The 27818-nt window shown below is 41.8% G+C and overlaps 1 protein-coding gene and 1 pseudogene across 1 annotated transcript in view; both read right to left on the bottom strand.

Moving 5' to 3' along the window:
- Nucleotides 1-768: 768 nt before the first annotated feature.
- Nucleotides 769-27818, bottom strand: part of Ide (Insulin degrading metalloproteinase) — a 91719-nt gene continuing 64669 nt past the window's right edge. Inside the window, exons 17-20 of the mRNA XM_071693721.1 lie at nt 8429-8563; nt 6793-7002; nt 5840-5989; nt 769-943 (exon numbers count right to left, since the gene is read on the bottom strand). Of these exons, the coding sequence (XP_071549822.1) occupies nt 839-943; nt 5840-5989; nt 6793-7002; nt 8429-8563 (600 nt within the window). The 3' untranslated portion in view covers nt 769-838. The remainder of the gene's footprint in view (nt 944-5839; nt 5990-6792; nt 7003-8428; nt 8564-27818) is intronic.
- LOC139765864 (uncharacterized) lies at nt 15804-16790 on the bottom strand (annotated as a pseudogene).

Raw genomic sequence — 27818 nt, 5'->3', positions numbered from 1 at the left:
AAAAGGGTAGTTGCTTTCCTGGAAATGCTGGCCTAATGCTCTTGAATGGAATATGTTAAGTGCAAATTCCACCCTGTCTATCTATCATATATCTCTGAAGCCTGTTCCCTATGGGGACTCCCTAGAATAGGTGGCCACAGCAAGAGTTCCAATAACTGGTTAAGTCTAATGCCACTTCTTAGCCGTTAGTGCCTCACTCTTAACAGGTCACTGGTAAAGGTTTCAAAACTTTTGGGCACCGTGTTTAGACACTCCTGCCTCATGTTCCTTCCAACTACTTCTGCCTAATGTGTTTACCTAATATTCCTGCCTAATGTTCCAAACTACTTTTTCTACCTAATGTTCCTACCTACTACTTTTACCTAATGCTCCTACTTACTGCCTCTATCTCTTGCTCCTACCATTTTGCCAGAAAGCAGGGTCAGTGCACAGCACTCACCACAGGAAAATCTAGTTGAAAAGAATGAGTTAAGTCTTGTCCAGGGTTATGTGTGACAAGGAAATATTGTACGTTTGTGAACAGAATGCCAGTAGTCCTTGTGTGGGTGGAACAGAAAGAAAAGACAGCTACCTGGGTCAAAGGTGTACAACTTGACGATCTCTGAAGGGCTGTCTTACAATGTGATCATCACTAACCCTCCCGATATCCAGGTGGGTAATACTGGTAATATATGTCCCTGGTCAGTGGCTGCCTACCAACTACTACCTGCTGAATTCAACACAACTAATGCTAAGGCTCCATCATTCTCAGTGGGTAAACAAACATCGTTTACTTTTAATCATATTTATTACATGTTGTAATTTTACAATGCAATGTATCTTGGTAATTAAGATTATGCTACAGTTTGGACTTGGAAGTCTTAGAGATGGGAACAAAAGGTTTCATCAAGGGGTACAAAGCCAAGCCCTGCTTGAATTCTGGAATATCTGTTATCAATTCCATCTGCAAGGAAAAACAAACACATTAATTTCATTGCAATAAGTAAACAAAAATATAGTATATAGCTACTGGTAATGTACTGGCATGTACAGAGCATCAGATTGGGGAAGAGCAGTGTGGTTTCAGAAGTGGTAGAGGATGTGTGGATCAGGTGTTTGCTTTGAAGAATGTATGTGAGAAATACTTAGAAAAGCAAATGGATTTGTATGTAGCATTTATGGATCTGGAGAAGGCATATGATAGAGTTGATAGAGATGCTCTGTGGAAGGTATTAAGAATATATGGTGTGGGAGGAAAGTTGTTAGAAGCAGTGAAAAGTTTTTATCGAGGATGTAAGGCATGTGTACGTGTAGGAAGAGAGGAAAGTGATTGGTTCTCAGTGAATGTAGGTTTGCGGCAGGGGTGTGTGATGTCTCCATGGTTGTTTAATTTGTTTATGGATGGGGTTGTTAGGGAGGTAAATGCAAGAGTTTTGGAAAGAGGGGCAAGTATGAAGTCTGTTGGGGATGAGAGAGCTTGGGAAGTGAGTCAGTTGTTGTTCGCTGATGATACAGCGCTGGTGGCTGATTCATGTGAGAAACTGCAGAAGCTGGTGACTGAGTTTGGAAAAGTGTGTGGAAGAAGAAAGTTAAGAGTAAATGTGAATAAGAGCAAGGTTATTAGGTACAGTAGGGTTGAGGGTCAAGTCAATTGGGAGGTGAGTTTGAATGGAGAAAAACTGGAGGAAGTGAAGTGTTTTAGATATCTGGGAGTGGATCTGGCAGCGGATGGAACCATGGAAGCGGAAGTGGATCATAGGGTGGGGGAGGGGGCGAAAATCCTGGGGGCCTTGAAGAATGTGTGGAAGTCGAGAACATTATCTCGGAAAGTAAAAATGGGTATGTTTGAAGGAATAGTGGTTCCAACAATGTTGTATGGTTGCGAGGCGTGGGCTATGGATAGAGTTGTGCGCAGGAGGATGGATGTGCTGGAAATGAGATGTTTGAGGACAATGTGTGGTGTGAGGTGGTTTGATCGAGTGAGTAACGTAAGGGTAAGAGAGATGTGTGGAAATAAAAAGAGCGTGGTTGAGAGAGCAGAAGAGGGTGTTTTGAAGTGGTTTGGGCACATGGAGAGGATGAGTGAGGAAAGATTGACCAAGAGGATATATGTGTCGGAGGTGGAGGGAACAAGGAGAAGAGGGAGACCAAATTGGAGGTGGAAAGATGGAGTGAAAAAGATTTTGTGTGATCGGGGCCTGAGCATGCAGGAGGGTGAAAGGAGGGCAAGGAATAGAGTGAATTGGAGCGATGTGGTATACCGGGGTTGACGTGCTGTCAGTGGATTGAAGCAGGGCATGTGAAGCGTCTGGGGTAAACCATGGAAAGCTGTGTAGGTATGTATATTTGTGTGTGTGGACGTATGTATATACATGTGTATGGGGGGGGGAGGGTTGGGCCATTTCTTTCGTCTGTTTCCTTGCGCTACCTTGCAAACGCGGGAGACAGCGACAAAGTATAAAAAAAAAAAAAAAAAAAAAGCTACTGGTAATGCAATTTACATAGTATTTTCATTATCCTCTGAAGATTCAGCTAGACTGGAAATTAAAAGAATCCCAACAATGCTTGATCTTTACCAAAAGATTAATCTCATGTACAGAGTGCATCATTCATTTATTAATTTATAGGTACCTCAGGATCCCTTTCTATAAGGGGCTTAATGGTACCCTATGACATCTCTAAGGGGTTCCTGCAGGCCAAGATTGCACTAAACTCAGGAGTAAGGACAGGATGGATGCCTTTAAAGCAAGAAGTTCTTTGGTGAGACTGTACTCTGTTTTGTCAACTGCTGATGATACAATCTTGCCAAAGTTGATTTTCACTTGTTATTTAACCTGAAGCAGGCAGAGTCCAATAACACCAGATATATAATGGATATTTCATTTATTCACTTACAATTACATCAGGACCCCTTTTCAGAAAGGGTCCTGAGGTTATTCCAACGTCTCTTTTCCAGGGACTCCTGCAACTCTAAGGCTGTTCTTAATTCATCATCAGAGGCAGGTTGGATATACATATGAATGGACTATTGTGCTACTACTTCGAACATGAGAGGAGGATCATTAATATCCTGAAATCACTGAAGATTTTGCTCATAAATGGAAAGGAAATTTTAAAGGTGTTAAAAAGGAAATTTGACTTCTTAAATTTAGGCTGTAAATCAATTAATGAAGTAATTTCACTAAATCTATTCAAAATTTAACATGATTTAGCAGAACTAGTCACTTGAAAATAAAAGAAAGCCTGTAATTTATGTAAGGAAGCACAGACTAGGCTTACAAGATATCATTCTACAGAATGAGCAACAGCACAAAAAACTAAGTTGCTCTTGTACCCTATGCTGTGTACCAATATCAAGGAGTGAAACCTCCATGTTAGGACTGGATGGCTTAGTCTGGAATCATGGAGTAAGTGCACAGCCCTATGCAAACCACAGCAAATACTATTCAACAATCCTGACAATCCATTTCAATAGTTGCGATGGCAATGCTTTTGCCTCTACACCAGCAGAGCCTTTCGGTATTTTGAAGAATTCATACACTTTTGCTTCTTTTTTTTCTTTTTTTCATTATACTTAATCAATGTCTCCTGTGTCAGCGAGGCAGCGCAAGGAAACACACAAAAGAATGGCCCAAACCACCCACATACACATGTATATACATAAATGTCCCCATACACACATATGCATACCTATACTTTTCAACGTATACATACATATACATACAGAGACATATACATATATACAAATGTACATATTCATACTTGCTGCCTTCATCTATTCCCACCTCCACCCCGCCACACATAAAATCGCGCAACATCCCCCCTCCCTAAGGTAGCACCAGAAAAAGAAAAAAAAAAAGAAGCCATATTTGTTCACACTCAGTCTCTAGCTGTCATGAATAATGCACCAAAACCACAGCTCCCTTCACATCCAGGCCCCACACAACTTTCCATGGTTTACCTCAGATGCTTCACATGTCCTGGTTCAATCCAATGACAGCTCGTCGACCCCAGTATACCACATTATTCTAATTCACTCTATTCCTTGTATGCTTTTCACCTCCTGTATGTTCAGGCCCTAATCGCCCCAAATCTTTTTCACTCCATCCTTCCACCTCCAATTTGGTCTCCTGCTTCTCCTCATTCCCTGTACCTCTCACACATATATCCTCTTTGTCAATCTCTCCTCATCATTTCAATACACCCTCTTCTGCTCTCTAAACCACACTCTTTCTATTGCTACACATCTCTCTTACCCTTTTATTACTTACTCAATCAAACCTCCTTACACCAAATATTGTCCTAAAATGTTTCATTTCCAACACATCCACCCTCCTCCGCACAACCCTATCTATAGCCTATGCCTTGCAACCATTAAACATTGTTGGAACCACTATTCCTTCAAACATACCCAGAAAAGATAACGTTCTTGCCTTCCACACATTCTTCAATGCTCCCAGAACCTTCGCCCCCTTCCCCACCCTGTGACTCACTTCCGCTTCCGTGGTTCCATCCAATGCTAAAGCCACTCCCAGATACCTAAAACACTTCACTTCCTCCAGTTTTTCTCCATTCAAACTTACCTCCCAATTAACTTGTCCCTCAACCCTCCTGAACCTAATAACCTTGCTCTCATTAACATTAATCTCAGCTTTCTTCTTTCACACACTTTACCAAACTCAGTCACCAGCTTCTGTAGTTTCTCACCTGAATCAGCCACCAGCGCTGTATCATCAGCGAACAACAACTGACTCACTTCCCAAGCCCTCTCATCCACGACAGATTGCTTACTTGCCCCTCTCTCCAAAACTCTTGCATTCACCTCCCTAACCACCCCAACCATAAACAAATTAAACAACCATGGAGACATCACGCACCCCTGCCGCAAACCGACATTCACTGGGAGCCAATCACTTTCCTCTCTTCCCACACATACACATGCCTTACATCTTTGGGAAATTATACGGGAGGGTATTGATTGAGAGGGTAAAGGCATGTACAAAGCATCAGACTGGGGAAGAGCAGTGTGGTTTCAGAAGTGGTAGAGGATGTGTGGATCAGGTGTTTAACTTATCAGGTGTTTAACATGAAGAATGTATGTGAGAAATACTTAGAAAAACAGATGTACTTGTATGTAGCATTTATGGATCTGGAGAAGGCATATGATAGGGTTGATAGAGATACTTTGTGGAAGGTATTAAGAGTATATGGTGTGGGAGGTAAGTTAATGGTAAGTTAATACCTTCACATTTATATCACCCATCACTAATATCTGGTCTCTTGCATCAAAACAGCTGAAAGACTCTGCTGTTGCTCCCAAAACACTTGTCTCTCTTGGTCTTTCTTTTCATGGCCAGGTGCATAGGCACTAATAATCACCCATCTCTCACAATTCACTTTCATTTTCACCAACATCAGTCTCAAATTCACTTCCTTACACTGTTTCACACACTCCTACAACTCCAGCTTCATGAGTGATGCTACTCCTTTCTTAGCTCTTGTCCTCTCATCAACCACTGAATTTACTCCTAAGACATTTCCAAAGCATTCTTCCTCTTTACCCTAGAGCTTTGTTTCACTCAGAAAACATCAGAGTTTCTTTCCTCAAGTATACTACCTCTCTTTTCATCTTGGTTATATCTACACACTTTTAGACACCCCAGCCTAGGCCTTCAAGGAGGATCAGCACTCCCTGCTTGGCTAATTCTGTTTCAACTTTTAGACACTAAATAATAGACAGTAAGTAATATGAAAATAACCTTTCACAAATTTTTTAGTTTACAGTGTATTTCATCTCAGAAATATGCCCAATCTCTTGACTTCAGAAAGTGGAAATTATCAATAATTTGAATATTAGTACCTCTCTGAGAGGAGGCGGACGGGAGAGGCCATCATCAGGTTGAGATACTTGTCGCTGTGATACCTCTGGATCACCTGCTCCTCCACTTGCAGTAGATACTACTTGGACTGAGAGCTTCTTTCGCTCTCTTGCTGTGCTCGCTATAAATTGCTGTTGATAAAACAAACATTAATACATTCAGGAAAAGAAGATTCTAAAATATGTATGTGTATGTAACATTTACTATTTCTGCTTTCATCCCCAAGGCAAAAACTGTAACTGACAAGTTTTCTGCAAACAGCATTAACTATATGCAAAAATATCCACATTTATATTTCTAACTTATTTTCTCCAAACTCTGAAAAAATCACTGATAAGTAATATGGTAAACAGCACTTTCCATATACTTTTTCCCATTCATTTCACTTCACAAATTTCTTACTTAAGGCATGAACCTTATAGTTATCTACATACTCAGAAAACACTTTACATAGCTTCTGAAGTCCCAAGCACTCATCTTTTAAAAACTTTCGTCTTGCTTTCGGTGAATGATGAAAAAATCATATTTCTAACACATGTTTTCTGAATGGTTTTCTTCAGTATGTTCCTGACTAATTTATGAACTACAAATAGATTAAGTACTCAGAAAATATTAGAAAAATGATGGCAAAAAATGAAAATGCTATGTAGCACTGAATGCTCATAAAGGAATGGAGGAAAGTGACTGAGTTTTTGTTCATGAAAATCATATTTCATCTGCTAGCCAACAATCACTAACCACAGTGATCATCCACAATTTTTGCATTGTTTTGAAACTTTTATTCTTCTGTCAACCAATGAATTCACTTTTTCATGGACAGAAGATAACTGAAATATCACATACAAATAAAATTCACTCTATAGATGTTGATGTCTGTGTCTGTGTGATGTCTGTGATGAACATCAAGATATTATAACAGCACATGTTTACTAACCTTATAAAAATCTATCACATCCTGCTTTGTAAGAGTTTTGAGATGGGCCACTTCCAAAACATCACGGTCAAAGTTATACTGATTAGAAGTAATCTCGACCCACCAGTTGGCAGTGAGGTGAGAAAGCTTCTTTGGACGTTCCAAACGACGGCAAGCCAAGGCTTCACGGTGACGTAAAAAGTCTTCTTCAGAAAGAGTCTCTAAATTACCCTGTAAATCAGTAACATGTTACAAGAATTCATTTTTGTGATTTAGTGAATTTCTTTAACTAAAGAAATCAACGACCCCAAATGACAAGGAGATTCAGTGTCTCAAACATGAAAGTCTTCAATACTGTGTCAAAAAAATTACAAGACACTTTTTAAAGTACATCTACTTGTCAAAATATACAACTCTAGCTTTACATGTAGAAGGAACATGTTTTGCTACGGCACCTAAATAATTCTTCAACTAAACTAATCTTGGTGAAAAGTATGTCTGATGTACTGAGATTTTTTTTTTCTAATGTTGAAGGTTCCAGTCACAGACAAAAAGCCCACATCAAGGCTGGACCTTAATTGACACAGAGAGAAGTAACTTCATGAAAGGGGAAAAGAAAAGACAATGGAAAGTATTTATGAATTTGGGAGGAAGCGAAAAACCTATCTTTTAAAATGTTCCAGATCATAGTTACTGGCCAAGGTATGAGAGGGTAGAATTCCAAAGCTCTGAGGTGTAGGAAAAGAGACAGGTATGAAAACAGCCCACCCCTGAGTTGCTAATGGCCACACAGTAATCATGTGATGCAGCAGTTTGCCAAATATAGCATGGTCTAGCAATATATAAAAGGAAAGATAAGGGAGAGAGAAGAATAGGGTAGAGAGTCACTGTATTCCTTACTAAAATAATGAAGGGTATAAGGGTAAGTACAGAAGTGAAGAGAGGACTAAGGGACAACATAGTCCTCTCAACCCTGACCTATGCAGCCGAATCGTGGACATGGACTGTGTCACAGAGGTCATGAATCTAGGCTGTGGAAATGAGCTATTTGAGAGAAGCATGCAGTATGTCTACACAGAATGATTAGAAAAAAAATTAGAGGGTGTATTAGAGATGTGGTATGGCAGGGAATGCAAAGGGAATCGATTGTGAAGTAGTAATGTGGTGAAACATAATACTTTGAGGTAGTTTGGGCATGTGGAAAGAATGCAAGATTGTATCCCTTACAAGGAGAATGCATGACAGCACAATTACAGGGGTTGGTGTGAGAGGAAGACCACCAGTGACATGGGCAAACTGAGTGGAAGAATATGGGAGGGAGAGAAATGGCGGAAGAACGCATGGAATAGTGTATGCAAGGAGAGCATGTAAGGAGAGGAATAAGTGGAGACCATTTTGACATGACCATTCCCTTGATGGGAGTTTACAGAGGGAATGAGAGTCAGAGATGTAGATATATAAATATATAGGTAGATCACAAGGCAAAAGACTTGTCAAAGCTGGCTTAGGCACATTTCTGATGATCATGTCACAATGTCAACATTATACAAATGATTTCTATTTGTGAAAGGGGTCCCTAATCCAATGCCTACCCTTTCATTCTTTATATATGTGCAGTAATATGAAGGATTTATGTATGCAAAAAACCTTGACTTACTCCCATCTTGTTTAAGAAGGCTTCTATTCTGGAGTCCAGGTACTGTGGATGACGGTCTCCCTGCACTATGACTCTTAAGCCTTGTGTGCCATTAGCTCGACGGATTCCACACCATACAATGTATCCAAGCTGTTCCTGAATGACATATTGCAAAAATTGCAATTCAAGTATCTTAAATAAATAAGCAATCCTTAATATCATTACAAATATTTGAATGAAAGAAAATGAGTTTGCATAACTTGAGGGAGAAACCTCTCTAGATGAATGAAGTGTATAATGAAAATTTTTACTTTATAAGGATAAATATAAATACAGCATAAAAAGAATTTTTCAAATTTATATTCTACTATTCATATGCCTACTGATATATGTAAATAAATGGAATGCACATTATTTGTTTAAATGAAAACCATTCTTTGCAGTCACAAATGCAAAACATCCAACAGAAGACTGTAATCATGGCTAATTTCCTAACTGGTCTGCCAAAATTACTTCTTATTTGCTTCAAAATCTAATCTATTCCTATCTATCATTAAACCAGTTCTCAATCATGGGGTGGATCAGGTACATACAGCTCCTTAAATTACTTATACAAATTGTCAACCAGAGTGTTAAACTGAAACATGAACGTCCATACTTAAATAAGTATTTCTTATCCCTTTGGTAACCATACTGACTCAACACTAGCATCCTTATAGGAAATGCCCCTAGTCTAAAATGACTCACCGCTTTTATCTCAAGGTAGGGTTACAGTTTATAACTGAATATCACTGAATCTTCTATTATAAACTACACAAAGAACTGTAACATTAATATTACTGAAGGTCTATAAAACTTGACAGCTTTGTCGTAGGTAAAATAAGTAAGCAGTTACCTTTCCTGTCCACATAATAAAAATAAAAAAATTTATGATAGGCTTGATGCCAGAACCAGATACCACCAATCCAAATACCATCATCTGGTAACGCTTGTTTATTAATGGCATCCTCGCTACATCTCTTCCTTGTATACCAACTGACTGTTCTACATCTTCTGTCTCATTCGTCTATCTCCCTGAAGATGCAATTATTACAAGAGAGTGCACTTGGGAACTTATCGTGTTTCATTTTCCTCATGGTTATGTGCACATATATAAGAGAGATGTGGTGTGGTAGAGAAAGCAGAAGAGGGTGTGTTGAAATGGTTTGGACATGTGAAGAGAATGAGTGAAGAAAGATTGACAAAAAGGATATATGTGTCAGAGGTGGAGGGAATGAGAAGTGGGAGACCAAATTGGAGGTGGAAAGATGGAGTGAAAAAGATTTTGAGTGATTGGGGCCTGAACATGCAGGAGGGTGAAAGGCGTGCAAGGAATAGAGTGAATTGGAACAATGTGGTATACCGGGGTTGACGTGCTGTTAAAGGACTGGACCAGAGCATGTGAAGCGTCTGTAGTTTTGGTGCATTATACATGACAGCTAGAGACTGTGTGAACGAATGTGGCCTTTGTTGTCTTTTCCTAGTGCTATCTCGCATGTGTGCGGGGGGAGGGGGTGTCATTTCATGTGTGGTGGGGTGGCGACGGGAATTAATAAAGGCAGCAAGCATGAATTATGTACATGTGTATATATGTATATGTCTGTGTATGTATATATGTGTATACATTGAAATGTATAGGTATGTATATATGTGTGTGTGTGGATGTGTATATACATGTATATACACGTATATGCATGTGTATGTGAGAAATACTTAGAAAAGCAAATGGATTTGTATGTAGCATTTATAGATCTGGAGAAGGCATATGATAGAGTTGATAGAGATGCTCTGTGGAAGGTATTAAGAATATATGGGGTGGTAGGCAAGTTGTTAGAAGCAGTGAAAAGTTTTTATTGAGGATATAAGGTGCGTGTACGTGTAGGAAGAGGGGAAAGTGACTGGTTTTCAGTGAGTGTTGGTTTGCGACAGGGGTGTGTGATGTCTCCATGGTTGTTTAATTTGTTTATGGATGGGGTTGTTAGGGAGGTGAATGCAAGAGCTTTGGAAAGAGGGGCAAGTATGCAGTCTGTTGTGGATGAGGGAGCTTGGGAAGTGAGTCAGCTGTTGTTCGCTGATGATACAGCGCTGGTGGCTGATTCGGGTGAGAAACTGCAGAAGCTGGTGACTGGGTTTGGTAAAGTGTGTGAAAAAAGAAAGCTGAGAGTAAATGAGAATAGGAGCAAGGTTATTAGGTACAGTAGGGTTGAGGGACAAGCCAACTGGGAGGTAAGTTTGAATGGAGAAAAACTGGAGGAAGTGAAGTGTTTTAGATATCTGGGAGTGGATTTGACAGCGGATAGAACCATGGAAGTGGAAGTGAATCATAGGGTAGGGGAGGGGGCGAAAGTTCTGGGAGCATTGAAAAATGTGTGGAAGTCGAGAACATTATCTTGGAAAGCAAAAATGGGTATGTTTGAAGGAATAGTGGTTCCAACAATGTTGTATGGTTGCGAAGCGTGGACTATAGATAGAGTTGTGATGAGGAGGGTGGATGTGCTGGAAACGAGATGTTTGAGGACAATATGTGGTGTGAGGTGGTTTGATCGAGTAAATAATGAAAGTGTAAGATAGATGTGTGGTAATAAATAGAGTGTGGATGAGAGAGCAGAAGGTGTGCTGAAGTGGTTTGGTCACATGGAGAGAATGAGTGAGGAAAGATTGACAAAGAGGATATATGTGTCAGAGGTAGAGGGAATGAGGAGACGTGGGAGACCAAATTGGAGGTGGAAGGATGGAGTGAAAAAGATTCAGAGTGATCAGGGCTTGAACATGTGGGAGGGTGAAACACGTAAATGGATAAAGGAAGCAATTTTGATATGTACATGTATATATGTCTGTACATGTATGGATAGAGTTGTGCGGAGGGGGGTGGATGTGCTGGAAATGAGATGTTTGAGGACAATATGTGGTGTGAGGTGGTTTGATCAAGTAAGTAATAATAGAGTAAGAGAGATGTGTGGTAATAAAAAGAGTGTGGTTGAGAGAGCAGAAGAGGGTGTTTTGAAATGGTTTGATCACATGGAGAGAATGAGTGAGGAGAGATTCACCAAGAGGATATATGTGTCAGAGGTGGAGGGAACGAGGAGAAGTGGGAGACCAGATTGGAGGTGGAAAGATGGAGTGAAAAAGATTTTGAGTGATCGGGGACTGAACATGCAGGAGGGTGAAAGGCGGGCAAGGAATAGAGTGAATTGGATCGATGTGGTATACTGGGGTTGACGTGCTGTCAGTGGACTGAATCAGGGCATGTGAAGCGTCTGGGGTAAACCATGGAATGTTGTGTGGGGCCTAGATGTGGAAAGGGAGCTGTGGGTTCAGGCATTATTGCATGACAGCTAGAGACTGAGTGTGAACGAATGGGGCCTTTGTTGTCTTTTCCTAGCGCTACCTCGCACACATGAGGGGGGAGGGGGATGGTATTCCATGTGTGGCGAGGTGGTGATGGGAATGAATAAAGGCAGACAGTGTGAATTGTGTGCATGGGTATATATGTATGTGTCTTTGTGTGTTTATATATGTGTACATTGAGATGTATAGGTATGTATATTTGCGTGTGTGGACGTGTATGTATATACATGTGTATGGGGGTGGGTTGGGCCATTTCTTTCGTCTGTTTCCTTGCGCTACCTCGCAAACGCGGGAGACAGCGACAAAGCAAAATAAATAAAATAAATAAATAATAAATATATATATATATATATATATATTTTTTTTTTTTTTTTTATACTTTGTCGCTGTCTCCCGCGTTTGCGAGGTAGCGCAAAGGAAACAGACGAAAGAAATGGCCCAACCCACCCCCATACACATGTACATACATACGTCCACACACGCAAATATACATACCTACACAGCTTTCCATGGTTTACCCCAGACGCTTCACATGCCCTGATTCAATCCACTGACAGCACGTCAACCCTGGTATACCACATCGATCCAATTCACTCTATTCCTTGCCCTCCTTTCACCCTCCTGCATGTTCAGGCCCTGATCACACAAAATCTTTTTCACTCCATCTTTCCACCTCCAATTTGGTCTCCCTCTTCTCCTCGTTCCCTCCACCTCCGACACATATATCCTCTTGGTCAATCTTTCCTCACTCATTCTCTCCATGTACCCAAACCATTTCAAAACACCCTCTTCTGCTCTCTCAACCACGCTCTTTTTATTTCCACACATCTCTCTTACCCTTACGTTACTTACGCGATCCAACCACCTCACACCACACATTGTCCTCAAACATCTCATTTCCAGCACATCCATCCTCCTGCGCAAAACTCTATCCATAGCCCACGCCTCGCAACCATACAACATTGTTGGAACCACTATTCCTTCAAACATACCCATTTCTGCTTTCCAAGATAATGTTCTCGACCTCCACATATTCTTCAAGGCTCCCAGGATTTTCGCCCCCTCCCCCACCCTATGATCCACTTCCGCTTCCATGGTTCCATCCGCTGCCATATCCACTTCCAGATATCTAAAACACTTTACTTCCTCCAGTTTTTCTCCATTCAAACTTACCTCCCAATTGACTTGACCCTCAACCCTACTGTACCTAATTACCTTGCTCTTATTCACATTTACTCTTAACTTTCTTCTTTCACACACTTTACCAAACTCAGTCACCAGCTTCTGCAGTTTCTCACATGAATCAGCCACCAGCGCTGTATCATCAGCAAACAACAACTGACTCACTTCCCAAGCTCTCTCATCCCCAACAGACTTCATACTTGCCCCTCTTTCCAAAACTCTTGCATTTACCTCCCTAACAACCCCATCCATAAACAAATTAAACAACCATGGAGACATCACACACCCCTGCCGCAAACCTACATTCACTGAGAACCAATCACTTTCCTCTCTTCCTACACGTACACATGCCTTACATCCTCGATAAAAACTTTTCACTGCTTCTAACAACTTTCCTCCCACACCATATATTCTGAATACCTTCCACAGAGCATCTCTATCAACTCTATCATATGCCTTCTCCAGATCCATAAATGCTACATACAAATCCATTTGCTTTTCTAAGTATTTCTCACATACATTCTTCAAAGCAAACACCTGATCCACACATCCTCTTCCACTTCTGAAACCACACTGCTCTTCCCCAATCTGATGCTCTGTACATGCCTTCACCCTCTCAATCAATACCCTCCCATATAATTTACCAGGAATACTCAACAAACTTATACCTCTGTAATTTGAGCACTCACTCTTATCCCCTTTGCCTTTGTACAATGGCACTATGCACGCATTCCGCCAATCCTCAGGCACCTCACCATGAGTCATACATACATTAAATAACCTTACCAACCAGTCAACAATACAGTCACCCCCTTTTTTAATAAATTCCACTGCAATACCATCCAAACCTGCTGCCTTGCCGGCTTTCATCTTCCACAAAGCTTTCACTACCTCTTCTCTGTCTACCAAATCATTTTCCCTAACCCTCTCACTTTGCACACCACCTCGACCAAAACACCCTATATCTGCCACTCTATCATCAAACACATTCAACAAACCTTCAAAATACTCACTCCATCTCCTTCTCACATCACCACTACTTGTTATCACCTCCCCATTTGCGCCCTTCACTGAAGTTCCCATTTGCTCCCTTGTCTTACGCACTTTATTTACCTCCTTCCAGAACATCTTTTTATTCTCCCTAAAAATTTAATGATACTCTCTCACCCCAACTCTCCTTTGCCCTTTTTTTCACCTCTTGCACCTTTCTCTTGACCTCCTGTCTCTTTCTTTTATACATCTCCCACTCAATTGCATTTTTTCCCTGCAAAAATCGTCCAAATGCCTCTCTCTTCTCTTTCACTAATAATCTTACTTCTTCATCCCACCACTTACTACCCTTTCTAATCAACCCACCTCCCACTCTTCTCATGCCACAAGCATCTTTTGCGCAATCCATCACTGATTCCCTAAATACATCCCATTCCTCCCCCACTCCCCTTACTTCCATTGTTCTCACCTTTTTCCATTCTGTACTCAGTCTCTCCTGGTACTTCCTCACACAGGTCTCCTTCCCAAGCTCACTTACTCTCACCACCCTCTTCACCCCAACATTCACTCTTCTTTTCTGAAAACCCATACAAATCTTCACCTTAGCCTCCACAAGATAATGATCAGACATCCCTCCAGTTGCACCTCTCAGCACATTAACATCCAAAAGTCTCTCTTTCGCGCGCCTGTCAATTAACACGTAATCCAATAACGCTCTCTGGCCATCTCTCCTACTTACATACGTATACTTATGTATATCTCGCTTTTTAAACCAGGTATTCCCAATCATCAGTCCTTTTTCAGCACATAAATCTACAAGCTCTTCACCATTTCCATTTACAACACTGAACACCCCATGTATACCAATTATTCCCTCAACTGCCACATTACTCACCTTTGCATTCAAATCACCCATCACTATAACCCGGTCTCGTGCATCAAAACCACTAACACACTCATTCAGCTGCTCCCAAAACACTTGCCTCTCATGATCTTTCTTCTCATGCCCGGGTGCATATGCACCAATAATCACCCACCTCTCTCCATCAACTTTCAGTTTTACCCATATTAATCGAGAATTTACTTTCTTACATTCTATCACATACTCCCACAACTCCTGTTTCAGGAGTATTGCTACTCCTTCCCTTGCTCTTGTCCTCTCACTAACCCCTGACTTTACTCCCCAGACATTCCCAAACCACTCTTCCCCTTTACCCTTGAGCTTCGTTTCACTCAGAGCCAAAACATCCAGGTTCCTTTCCTCAAACATACTACCTATCTCTCCTTTTTTCACATCATGTATGTGTGTGTGTATATGTATGTATATGTGTATATTATCCCTGGGGATAGGGGTGAAAGAATACTTCCCACGTATTCCTCGCGTGTCGTAGAAAGCGACTAGAGGGGACAGGAGCGGGGGGCCAGAAATCCTCCCCTCCTTGTATTAACTTTCTAAAATGGGAAACAGAAGAAGGAGTCACGCGGGGAGTGCTCATCCTCCTCGAAGGCTCAGAGTGGGGTGCCTAAATGTGTGTGGATGTAACCAAGATATATATATATACATATATATATATCTGGGGATAGGTAAGAAAGAATACTTCCCACGTATTCCCTGTGTGTCGCAGAAGGCGACTCTAAGGGAAGAGAGCGGTGGGCTGGAAATCCTCCCCTCTCGTTTTTGATTTTCCAAAAGAAGGAACAGAGAAGGGGGACAAGTGAGGATATTCCCTCAAAGGCTCAGTCCTCTGTTCTTAACGCTACCTCGCTAATGTGGGAAATGGCGAATAGTATGAAGAAGAAGATATGTGAACAACCGTGCAGCTGATGCACTTAAATTTCAGCTTCTTAATTAAGCAAAGTTGGTAGTGAACATGGGTGAGAACAGCAACTGCCATAGTGTGCTGGGCAATGGAGACTGACAGGGTCCTTAGTATAAGAAATTTTCTTATGCAGCTTCCAGAACTTGGTCCTTCAGGTGTTTCATCATGCCAAAAGTATGGAAGTGCTTTACACCAATCACTTTAAATAGCTGATCATTACAGATTGCAAATTGCTTTTTCTCAGGATCTTGCAGTTTCCCTTCTTTAATAACTGCCCATAATTTCTTTACAACTTCATGACGAGGCATTACATCTGAGCCCACAACATCAGCCAGTTCAGGAGACAATTTGAAAGACTTGGTAAAAGCAGATTTCTTCCCACTGCCACTGCTAGCCTCACGGGACTTCTTCCTCTTGCCACATTTTTCACCTGAGTCGTCATCATCGTCAGCTTTGCATCTCTTTGCAGCTTTGGGTTTTCTAGCAGTCTTCTTTGCAACAGGCTCATAGTCATCATCATCACCACCTTTCCCCTAAGACTCAGGCTCAGACTCTGAGTCCTCCTTGCCCCCGGCACTTCCTCCTCTGATACCTCTTCATCAGACAGGGAGTTGGCCTGGTCCTCAACATCAGCCATAATGAGAGTGTCTATTTCTTTTTTTTGGGACAAAAGGTCAACTCCTAACCGTTCCTCAAGCTGCTGCCAAATTTTTTTTGCAGATATGGTGTCCAAGTCTGCTACTTTAAGGATGGCAGATATTTCCTTCTTTAGAGTTTTCCGGCTGATTTGAGCCATATTTGCTGGTGAAGTACATGTATATATATATATGTCTGTGTATGTATATATATGTATACGTTGAAATGTATAGGTATGTATATGTGCATGTCTAAACGTGTATGTATATGTATGTGTATGTGGATGGGTTAGGCCATTCTTTCGTCTGCTTCCTTGAACTACCTCGCTAACGCAGGAGACAGCGTTTAAATATAATAAATACATATATATATATCCAGGTTTTTATCGAGGATGTAAGGCATGTGTACGTGTAGGAAGAGAGGAAAGTGATTGGTTCTCAGTGAATGTAGGTTTGCGGCAGGGGTGTGTGATGTCTCCATGGTTGTTTAATTTGTTTATGGATGGGGTAGTTAGGGAGGTAAATGCAAGAGTCCTGGAAAGAGGGGCAAGTATGAAGTCTGTTGGGGATGAGAGAGCTTGGGAAGTGAGTCAGTTGTTGTTCGCTGATGATACAGCGCTGGTGGCTGATTCATGTGAGAAACTGCAGAAGCTTGTGACTGAGTTTGGTAAAGTGTGTGGAAGAAGAAAGTTAAGAGTAAATGTGAATAAGAGCAAGGTTATTAGGTACAGTAGGGGTGAGGGTCAAGTCAATTGGGAGGTGAGTTTGAATGGAGAAAAACTGGAGGAAGTGAAGTGTTTTAGATATCTGGGAGTGGATCTGTCAGCGGATGGAACCATGGAAGCGGAAGTGGATCATAGGGTGGGGGAGGGGGCGAAAATTTTGGGAGCCTTGAAAAATGTGTGGAAGTCGAGAACATTATCTCGGAAAGCAAAAATGGGTATGTTTGAAGGAATAGTGGTTCCAACAATGTTGTATGGTTGCGAGGCGTGGGCTATGGATAGAGTTGTGCGCAGGAGGATGGATGTGCTGGAAATGAGATGTTTGAGGAAAATGTGTGGTGTGAGGTGGTTTGATCGAGTAAGTAACGTAAGGGTAAGAGAGATGTGTGGAAATAAAAAGAGCGTGGTTGAGAGAGCAGAAGAGGGTGTTTTGAAATGGTTTGGGCACATGGAGAGAATGAGTGAGGAAAGATTGACCAAGAGGATATATGTGTCAGAGGTAGAGGGAATGAGGAGACGTGGGAGACCAAATTGGAGGTGGAAAGATGGAGTGAAAAAGATTCAGAGTGATCAGGGCTTGAACATGTGAGGAGGGTGAAACACGTAAATGGATAAAGGAAGCAATTTTGATATGTACATTGTATATATGTCTGTACATGTATGGATAGAGTTGTGCGGCCGGGGGTGGATGTGCTGGAAATGAGATGTTTGAGGACAATATGTGGTGTGAGGTGGTTTGATCAAGTAAGTAATAATAGAGTAAGAGGAGATGTGTGGTAATAAAAAGAGTGTGGTTGAGAGAGCAGAAGAGGGTGTTTTGAAATGGTTTGATCACATGGAGAGAATGATGAGGAGAGATTCACCAAGAGGATATATGTGTCAGAGGTGGAGGGAACGAGGAGAAGTGGGAGACCAGATTGGAGGTGGAAAGATGGAGTGAAAAAGATTTTGAGTGATCGGGGACTGAACATGCAGGAGGGTGAAAGGCGGGCAAGGAATAGAGTGAATTGGAACAATGTGGTATACCGGGGTTGACGTGCTGTCAGTGGACTGAATCAGGGCATGTGAAGCGTCTGGGGTAAAACCATGGAATGTTGTGTGGGGCCTAGATGTGGGGAAAGGGAAGCTGTGGGGTTCAGGCATTATTGCATGACAGCTAGAGACTGAGTGTGAACGAATGGGGCCTTTGTTGTCTTTTCCTAGCGCTACCTCGCACACATGAGGGGGGAGGGGGATGGTATTCCATGTGTGGCGAGGTGGTGATGGGAATGAATAAAGGCAGACAGTGTGAATTGTGTGCATGGGTATATATTATGTGTCTTTGTGTGTTTATATATGTGTACATTGAGATGTATAGGTATGTATATTTGCGTGTGTGGACGTGTATGTATATACATGTGTATGGGGGTGGGTTGGGCCATTTCTTTCGTCTGTTTCCTTGCGCTACCTCGCAAACGCGGGAGACAGCGACAAAGCAAAATAAATAAAATAAATAAATAATAAATATATATATATATTATATATATATATATATTTTTTTTTTTTTTTTATACTTTGTCGCTGTCTCCCGCGTTTGCGAGGTAGCGCAAAGGAAACAGACGAAAGAAATGGCCCAACCCACCCCCATACACATGTACATACATACGTCCACACACGCAAATATACATACCTACACAGCTTTCCATGGTTTTACTCCCCAGACGCTTCACACTTGCCCTGATTCAATCCATGACAGCACGTTAACCCCAGTATACCACATCGATCCAATTCACTCTATTCCTTGCCCTCCTTTCACCCTCCTGCATGTTCAGGCCCTGATCACACAAAATCTTTTTCACTCCATCTTTCCACCTCCAATTTGGTCCCCCTCTTCTCCTTTTTCCCTCCCCCTCCGAAACATATATCCTCTTGGTAAATCTTTCCTCACTTTCCTCTCCATTTTCCCCCAAAAACCCCCTTTCTTCTGCTCTTTTAACCACGTTTCTTTTTTTTTTCCAAACATTCTCTTACCCTTACGTTATTTCCCCGGGGACCCAAACCACCCCCACACCCCCACATTGTCCTCAAAAAATCTCATTTCCAGCACATCCTTTCCTCCTGCGCAAAACCCCTATCCATACCCCACGCCTCGAACCCAACAACATTTTTGGGGGGAACCCACTATTCCTTAAAATACCCATTTTTGTTTTCCCAAGAAATGTTCTCCCCTTCCAAAATTCCCCGGGCCCCCCGGGATTTTCGCCCCCTCCCCCACCCTATGACCCACTTCCGCTTCCAGGGTTTTCCATCCGCTGCCAGTTTCCACTCCCAGTTTCCCTAAAAATTTTCCCCCTTCCTCCAGTTTTTCTCCATTCAAATTTACCCCCCAATTGCTTGACCCTCCCCCCTACTGTCCCAAAATTAACCTTGCTCTTTTTCACATTTACTTTTAACTTTCTTTTTTCCACACACTTTACCAAACTCAGTCCCCAGCTTCTGCATTTTTCTCACATAAATCAGCCCCCAGCGCTGTATCATCGGGAAAAAAACAACTGATTTCATTTCCCAAGCCCTCCACCCCCAAAAAACTTTTTTACTTGCCCCTTTTTCCCCAAAAAAACCTTTTGCATTTACCTCCCTAAAAACCCAAAAATCCATAAACAAATTAAAAAACCCAATGGGAATCACACCCCCCTGCCGCAAACCTACTTTCCCATGAAAACCCAATTTAAATTTTTCCCTCTTTCCTACACGTACCATGCCTTCCCATCCTCGATAAAAACTTTTCACTGCTTCTAACAACTTTCCTCCCTACACCTTATTTTTTAATCCCTTCCCAGAATCTCTATCAACTCTATCATATGCCTTTTTTCCAGACCCAATAAATGCTACTTTCCCAAACCCAAATTTGCTTTTCAAAGGTATTTCTCACATACATTCTTCAAAGCAAACACCTGATCCACACATCCTCTCCCACTTTAAAACCCACACTGCTCTTCCCCAATCTGATGCTCTGTACATGCCTTCACCCCCCCAAAACCCAATTTACCCCCCCTTATAATTTACCGGGAAATTACTCAACAAACTTTATCCCTCTGTAATTTGAGCACTCACTTTACCCCCTTTCCTTTTTTAAAAATGGCACTATGCAGCTTTTCCGCCAATCCCCCGGACCTCCCCCATGAGTCATACTACTTAAATAACCTTACCAACCAGTAACAATCCCGTCCCCCCCTTTTTTAATAAATTCCACGGGAAATACCACCCAAAACCCTGCTCCCTTTTCCGGGCCCTTTTCCCCAATTTTTCCCCAAAGCTTTCACTACCTCTTCTCTGTTTACCAAATCATTTTCCCTTTAAACCCCCCCCACTTTGCACACCACCTCGACCAAAAACCCTTATCTGCCACTCTATCATAAAAAATTCAAAAAAACCTTTTAAAAAAAACTCACTCCATCTCCTTCTCACATCACCCCTATTGTTTTCCCTCCCCATTTGCGCCCCTTTACTGAAGTTTCCCCTTTGGGCCCCCTTTTCTTACGCACTTTATTTACCTTTCCAGAACATCTTTTTAAATTTTCCCCAAAAATTTAATTTATACTCTCTCACCCCAACTCTCCTTTGCCCTTTTTTTACCTCTTGCACCTTTCTCCCTTTACCTCCTGTCTCTTTCTTTTATACATCTCCCCCCCAATTGCATTTTTTTTTTCCCCGCAAAAATCCCTCCAAATGCCTCTCTCTTCTCTTTCACTTTTAATTTATTCTTCATCCCACCACTCATTCCCTTTTAAAAACCCCCCCTCCCCTTTCTCAGCCACAAGCATCTTTTTCGCAATCCATCACTGATTCCCCAAAAACATCCCATTCCTCCCCCACTCCCCTTACTTCCCTTTTTCTCACCTTTTTCCATTCTGTACTCAGTCTCTCCTGGTACTTCCCCACACAGGTTTTCCTTCCCAAGCTCACTTACTCCACCCCCCTCTTCACCCCAAATTCACTCTTCTTTTCTGGGGAAAAACCCCTACAAAACTTCACCTTTGCCTCCACAAGATAATGATCAGACCTTCCCCCCAGTTGCCCTCTCAGCACATTTAAAATCCAAAAGTCCTCTTTTGCCCCCGGCCCCGTCAAAATTTCACGTTTAAACCAATAACGCTCTCTGGCCATTTTCTCCTTCTTACCTAAAAAAAAACTTAAAGTATATCTCGCTTTTTAAACCAGGGATTCCCAATCACAGTCCTTTTTCAGCACATAAATCAAAAAGCTCTTCACCCCTTTCCATTTTCAACACTGAAACCCCCCGTATAAACCCAATTTTTTCCCCCAACTGCCACATTACCCCACCTTTGGGATTCAAATCACCCAATTTTTACTATAACCCCGGGCTCGTGCATCAAAACCCCTAACACACTCATTCAGTTTCTCCCAAAACACTTTTCCTCTCTTTATTTTTCTTCTCATGCCCGGGTTTCATATGCACCAATAATCACCCCCCTCTCTCCATCAACTTTCAGTTTTAAACCCCTATTTTAATCGAGGGAAAAAATTTTCTTTCTTACATTTTATCACATTTCTCCCACAACTTTCCCGTTTTTAGGAGTATTGCTACTCCTTCCCCTTTTCTTGTCCTCTCATAACCCCCGACCTTTTCTCCCCAGACATTCCCAAACCATCTTCCCCTTTTTCCCTTGGCTTCGTTTCACCCAGAGCCAAAACATCCCGGTTCCCTTTTCCCCAAAAAATATTTCCTATCTTCCTTTTTTCACAGGGGGAAAAGTGAGGATATTCCCTAAAAGGCCCAGCCCTCTGTTCTTAAGCTCCCTTCGCTAATGTGGGAAATGGCAAATTAGTATGAAGAAGAAAAAATATGTGAACAACCGGGGCAGCTGATGATTTAAAATTTCAGTTTTCTTAATTAAGCAAATTTGGGTTAGTGAACATGGGTGAGAACAGCAACTCCCTTTAGTTTTGTGGGCCCAATGGAGACTGACAGGGCCCTTTTTAGAAAAGAAATTTTTTTTAAAGCAGCTTCCAAAACCCTTGGTCCTTCGGGTGTTTCATCATGCCAAAATAGGAATTTGCTTTCCCACCAATCATTTTAAAATAGCTGATCATTACAAAATTGAAAATTGTTTTTTTTTTAGGTTCTTGCAGTTTCCCTTTTTTAATAACTCCCCAAAATTTTCTTTACAACTTCATGCGAGGCATTACATCTGACCCCACAACATAAAGCCGTTCGGGAGAAAATTTGAAAGACTTGGTAAAAGCAGATTTCTCCCACTCCCATGCTAGCCTAAACGGGATTTTTCCCCTTAGCCACTTTTTTTTCCCCCTGATTTCCTTTTCATCTTCGTCAGCTTTGCATCTCTTTGCAGTTTTGGTTTTTCTAGCAGTTTCTTTGAAAACGGGCCCTCATAGTCATCATCATCACCCCCTTTTCCCCCTAAGACTCAGGCTCAGACTCGAGTCCCCCTTGCCCCCGGAAATTCCTCCTCTGATCCCTTTCTTCATCGGGGACAGGGAGTTGGCCTGGTCCTCAACATCAGCCATAATGGGAGTGTCTATTTTTTTTTTTTTGGGACAAAAGGCCCAACCCCAAAATTAACCGTTCCTAAAGGGTGCTCCCAAAAAAAAATTTTTTTTTGCAGATATGGTGTCCAAGTCTGCTACTTTAAGGAGGGCAGTATTTCCTTTTTTAAAATTTTTCCCGGTGATTTGAGCCATTTTGCTGGTGAAGTACATTTATTTTTTTATATATGTCTGTGTATGTATATATATGTATACGTTAAAAATGTATAGGAAGTATAGTGCATGTTTTAAAACTTGTATGAAAATTTTTAATGTGTATGGGGATGGGTTAGGCCATTTTTCGTCTGTTTCCCTTTGGAACTACCTCGCTAACGCAGGAGAAAGCGTTTAAAAAATAAAAAATACATATATATTTTTCCGGGGGTTTTTATCGGGGGGTTTAAAGGCAGTTTACTGTAGGAAGAGAGGAAAGTGATTGGTTCTCGTGAATGTGGGTTTTTGCGGCAGGGGTGTGTGATTTCTCCATGGTTGTTTAATTTGTTTATGGAGGGGGTTGTTGGGGGAGGAAAATGCAAGAGTCCGGGGGAAAGAGGGGCAAGTTGAAGTCTTTTGGGGATGGAGAGTTGGGGAAAAGTGAGTCAGTGTTGTTCGCTGATGTTTACAGCGCTGGTGGCTGATTCATGTGAGAAACTGCAGAAGTTGTGATTTTTTTTGGGAAAAAAGTGTTTTTTTGGGAAGAAGAAAGTTAAGAGTAAATGGGGAATAAGAGAAAGGGTTATTAGGTACAGTAGGGGGGGAGGGTCAAGTCAATTGGGGGGTTTGAGTTTGAATGGAAAAAAAAACGGGAAAGGAAGTGAAGTGTTTTAGTTTATTGGGGGGGAAATTTGCAGCGGATGAACCAGGGAAGGGAAGGGGAATCATAGGGTGGGGGGGGGGCGAAAATTTTGGGAGCCTTGAAAAAAGTGTGGAAGTCGAGAAAATTATCTTGGGAAAACAAAAATGGGTATGTTTTAAGGGGAAAAGTGGTTCCAAAAAATGTTGTTTTGGTTGCGAGGCGTGGGCTATGGGGTAGAGTTGTGCGCAGGAGGATTTGGGTTTTGCTGGGGGAAAAGAGATGTTTGAGGAAAAATTTTGTGGTGTTTAGGTGGTTTGATCGAGTAAGTAACGAAAGGGGAAAAGGATGTGTGGAAATAAAAAAAAGCGTGGTTGGGGAGAGCAGAAGAGGGTGTTTTTTTTAAATTGGGTTTTTTGGGCCCCTGGAGAGAATTTAGTGAGGAAAGATTGACCAAGAGGATATATGTGTCGGGGGTGGAAAAGGGGAAAGAGGAGAAGAGGGAAAACCAAATTGGAGGGGAAAGTGGGGAAAAAAAAAAATTTTGGTGATCGGGGCCTTTAACATGCAGGAGGGTGAAAGGAGGGCAAAGGGAAAAGAGTGAATTTGGGAACAAAGTGGTATACCGGGGTTGCGTGTGTCAGTGGATTTAATCAAGGTTTTGAAGGTCTGGGGTAAAAACCCTGGAAAACTGTGTAGGTATGTATATTTTCGTGTGTGGACGTGTGATGTACATGTGTATGGGGGGGGGGGTTTTTGGGGCCTTTCTTTTTTTTTTTTTTCCTTGCCTTTACCTCGCAAACGCAGGGGACAGCGACAAAGTATAAAAAAAAAAAAAATATATTTTTTTAAATATATATTTTATATTTTATATATATAATTTTATATATATATATATTTTTTTTCTTTTTTTAGACTATTTGCCATTTTTCCCCCCCTTAGCGAGGGAGCGTTAAGAACAGAGGACTGGGCCTTTTTTTGGGAAAATCCTCACCTGGCCCCCTCTTTTCCCTTTTTTTGGGAAAAAAAAAAAAAAAAAAAGGGGGGGAATTTTCCCGCCCCCCTCCCCCCCCTTTTAGTCGCCTTCTACGACACGCAAAGGGAAAACGTGGGAAATATTTTAATCCCCCCATCCCTGGGGGGTAGGGGGAAAAGGGGAAAAAAGAATTTCTTTCCCAAAATTTTTTCCCTGTGTGTCGTATAAGGAACTTTAAGGGGAGGAACAGGGGGCTGGAAAAACCTCACCTCTCATTTTTAATTTTTCCCAAAAAAAGGAAAAGAGAAAGGGGCTAACGAGGTATTCCCTCAAAGGCCCCGCCCTCTGTTCTTAACGCTTTCCCACTAAAGCGGGGAAATTTGGGGAACAGAAGAAAAAAAAATTTATAAAATGTATTTTATTTCATTCATTTATTTTTACTTTTTCACTGTCTCCCGCATTAGTGAGGAAGCACAAGGAAACAGACGAAAGAATGGCCCCCAAACTACCCAATACACATGTTATACATACACGCCCACCCCCACGCCCATATACATAACAAACATTTTAAAAGTTTTTACAAACATTTTACATACACAGACATATACATATAGACCCCAAAAGTACATATTTTATAATTGCTGCCTTCCCCATTTTCATCGCCACCCCTGCACACATGTAATGGAACCCCCCCCCCCCCCGTGTGTGGGGCAGGGAGCATTAAAAAAAAAAAAAAAAAAAAACCCAAAAGGGCCAAAATTGTCTAGCTGTCATGTGTAATGCAAAGAAACCAAAAGCTCCCTTTCCACAACTAGACCCCACAAAAATTACATGCCCTGATTCAATCCACTGACAGCACGTTAACCCCAGTATACCACATCGATCCAATTCACTCTATTCCTTGCCCTCCTTTCACCCTCCTGCATGTTCAGGCCCTGATCACACAAAATCTTTTTCACTCCATCTTTCCACCTCCAATTTGGTCTCCCTCTTCTCCTCGTTCCCTCCACCTCCGACACATATATCCTCTTGGTCAATCTTTCCTCACTCATTCTCTCCATGTACCCAAACCATTTCAAAACACCCTCTTCTGCTCTCTCAACCACGCTCTTTTTATTTCCACACATCTCTCTTACCCTTACGTTACTTACGCGATCCAACCACCTCACACCACACATTGTCCTCAAACATCTCATTTCCAGCACATCCATCCTCCTGCGCAAAACTCTATCCATAGCCCACGCCTCGCAACCATACAACATTGTTGGAACCACTATTCCTTCAAACATACCCATTTTTGCTTTCCAAGATAATGTTCTCGACCTCCACATATTCTTCAAGGCTCCCAGGATTTTCGCCCCCTCCCCCACCCTATGATCCACTTCCGCTTCCATGGTTCCATCCGCTGCCAGATCCACTCCCAGATATCTAAAACACTTTACTTCCTCCAGTTTTTCTCCATTCAAACTTACCTCCCAATTGACTTGACCCTCACCCCTACTGTACCTAATTACCTTGCTCTTATTCACATTTACTCTTAACTTTCTTCTTTCACACACTTTACCAAACTCAGTCACCAGCTTCTGCAGTTTCTCACATGAATCAGCCACCAGCGCTGTATCATCAGCAAACAACAACTGACTCACTTCCCAAGCTCTCTCATCCCCAACAGACTTCATACTTGCCCCTCTTTCCAAAACTCTTGCATTTACCTCCCTAACAACCCCATCCATAAACAAATTAAACAACCATGGAGACATCACACACCCCTGCCGCAAACCTACATTCACTGAGAACCAATCACTTTCCTCTCTTCCTACACGTACACATGCCTTACATCCTCGATAAAAACTTTTCACTGCTTCTAACAACTTTCCTCCTACACCATATATTCTGAATACCTTCCACAGAGCATCTCTATCAACTCTATCATATGCCTTCTCCAGATCCATAAATGCTACATACAAATCCATTTGCTTTTCTAAGTATTTCTCACATACATTCTTCAAAGCAAACACCTGATCCACACATCCTCTACCACTTCTGAAACCACACTGCTCTTCCCCAATCTGATGCTCTGTACATGCCTTCACCCTCTCAATCAATACTCTCCCATATAATTTACCAGGAATACTCAACAAACTTATACCTCTGTAATTTGAGCACTCACTCTTATCCCCTTTGCCTTTGTACAATGGCACTATGCACGCATTCCGCCAATCCTCAGGCACCTCACCATGAGTCATACATACATTAAATAACCTTACCAACCAGTCAACAATACAGTCACCCCCTTTTTTAATAAATTCCACTGCAATACCATCCAAACCTGCTGCCTTGCCGGCTTTCATCTTCCACAAAGCTTTCACTACCTCTTCTCTGTTTACCAAATCATTTTCCCTAACCCTCTCACTTTGCACACCACCTCGACCAAAACACCCTATATCTGCCACTCTATCATCAAACACATTCAACAAACCTTCAAAATACTCACTCCATCTCCTTCTCACATCACCACTACTTGTTATCACCTCCCCATTTGCGCCCATCACTGAAGTTCCCATTTGCTCCCTTGTCTTACGCACTTTATTTACCTCCTTCCAGAACATCTTTTTATTCTCCCTAAAAATTTAATGATACTCTCTCACCCCAACTCTCCTTTGCCCTTTTTTTCACCTCTTGCACCTTTCTCTTGACCTCCTGTCTCTTTCTTTTATACATCTCCCACTCAATTGCATTTTTTCCCTGCAAAAATCGTCCAAATGCCTCTCTCTTCTCTTTCACTAATAATCTTACTTCTTCATCCCACCACTCACTACCCTTTCTAATCTGCCCACCTCCCACTCTTCTCATGCCACAAGCATCTTTTGCGCAATCCATCACTGATTCCCTAAATACATCCCATTCCTCCCCCACTCCCCTTACTTCCATTGTTCTCACCTTTTTCCATTCTGTACTCAGTCTCTCCTGGTACTTCCTCACACAGGTCTCCTTCCCAAGCTCACTTACTCTCACCACCCTCTTCACCCCAACATTCACTCTTCTTTTCTGAAAACCCATACAAATCTTCACCTTAGCCTCCACAAGATAATGATCAGACATCCCTCCAGTTGCACCTCTCAGCACATTAACATCCAAAAGTCTCTCTTTCGCGCGCCTGTCAATTAACACGTAATCCAATAACGCTCTCTGGCCATCTCTCCTACTTACATACGTATACTTATGTATATCTCGCTTTTTAAACCAGGTATTCCCAATCATCAGTCCTTTTTCAGCACATAAATCTACAAGCTCTTCACCATTTCCATTTACAACACTGAACACCCCATGTATACCAATTATTCCCTCAACTGCCACAT

The sequence above is a fragment of the Panulirus ornatus genome, chromosome 56, assembly GCF_036320965.1.
Source record: "Panulirus ornatus isolate Po-2019 chromosome 56, ASM3632096v1, whole genome shotgun sequence".
In the NCBI taxonomy this organism is placed as follows: domain Eukaryota; kingdom Metazoa; phylum Arthropoda; class Malacostraca; order Decapoda; family Palinuridae; genus Panulirus; species Panulirus ornatus.
The sequence above is the reverse complement of the archived record's forward strand: the minus strand, read 5'-3'. Positions and strand labels throughout refer to the sequence as shown.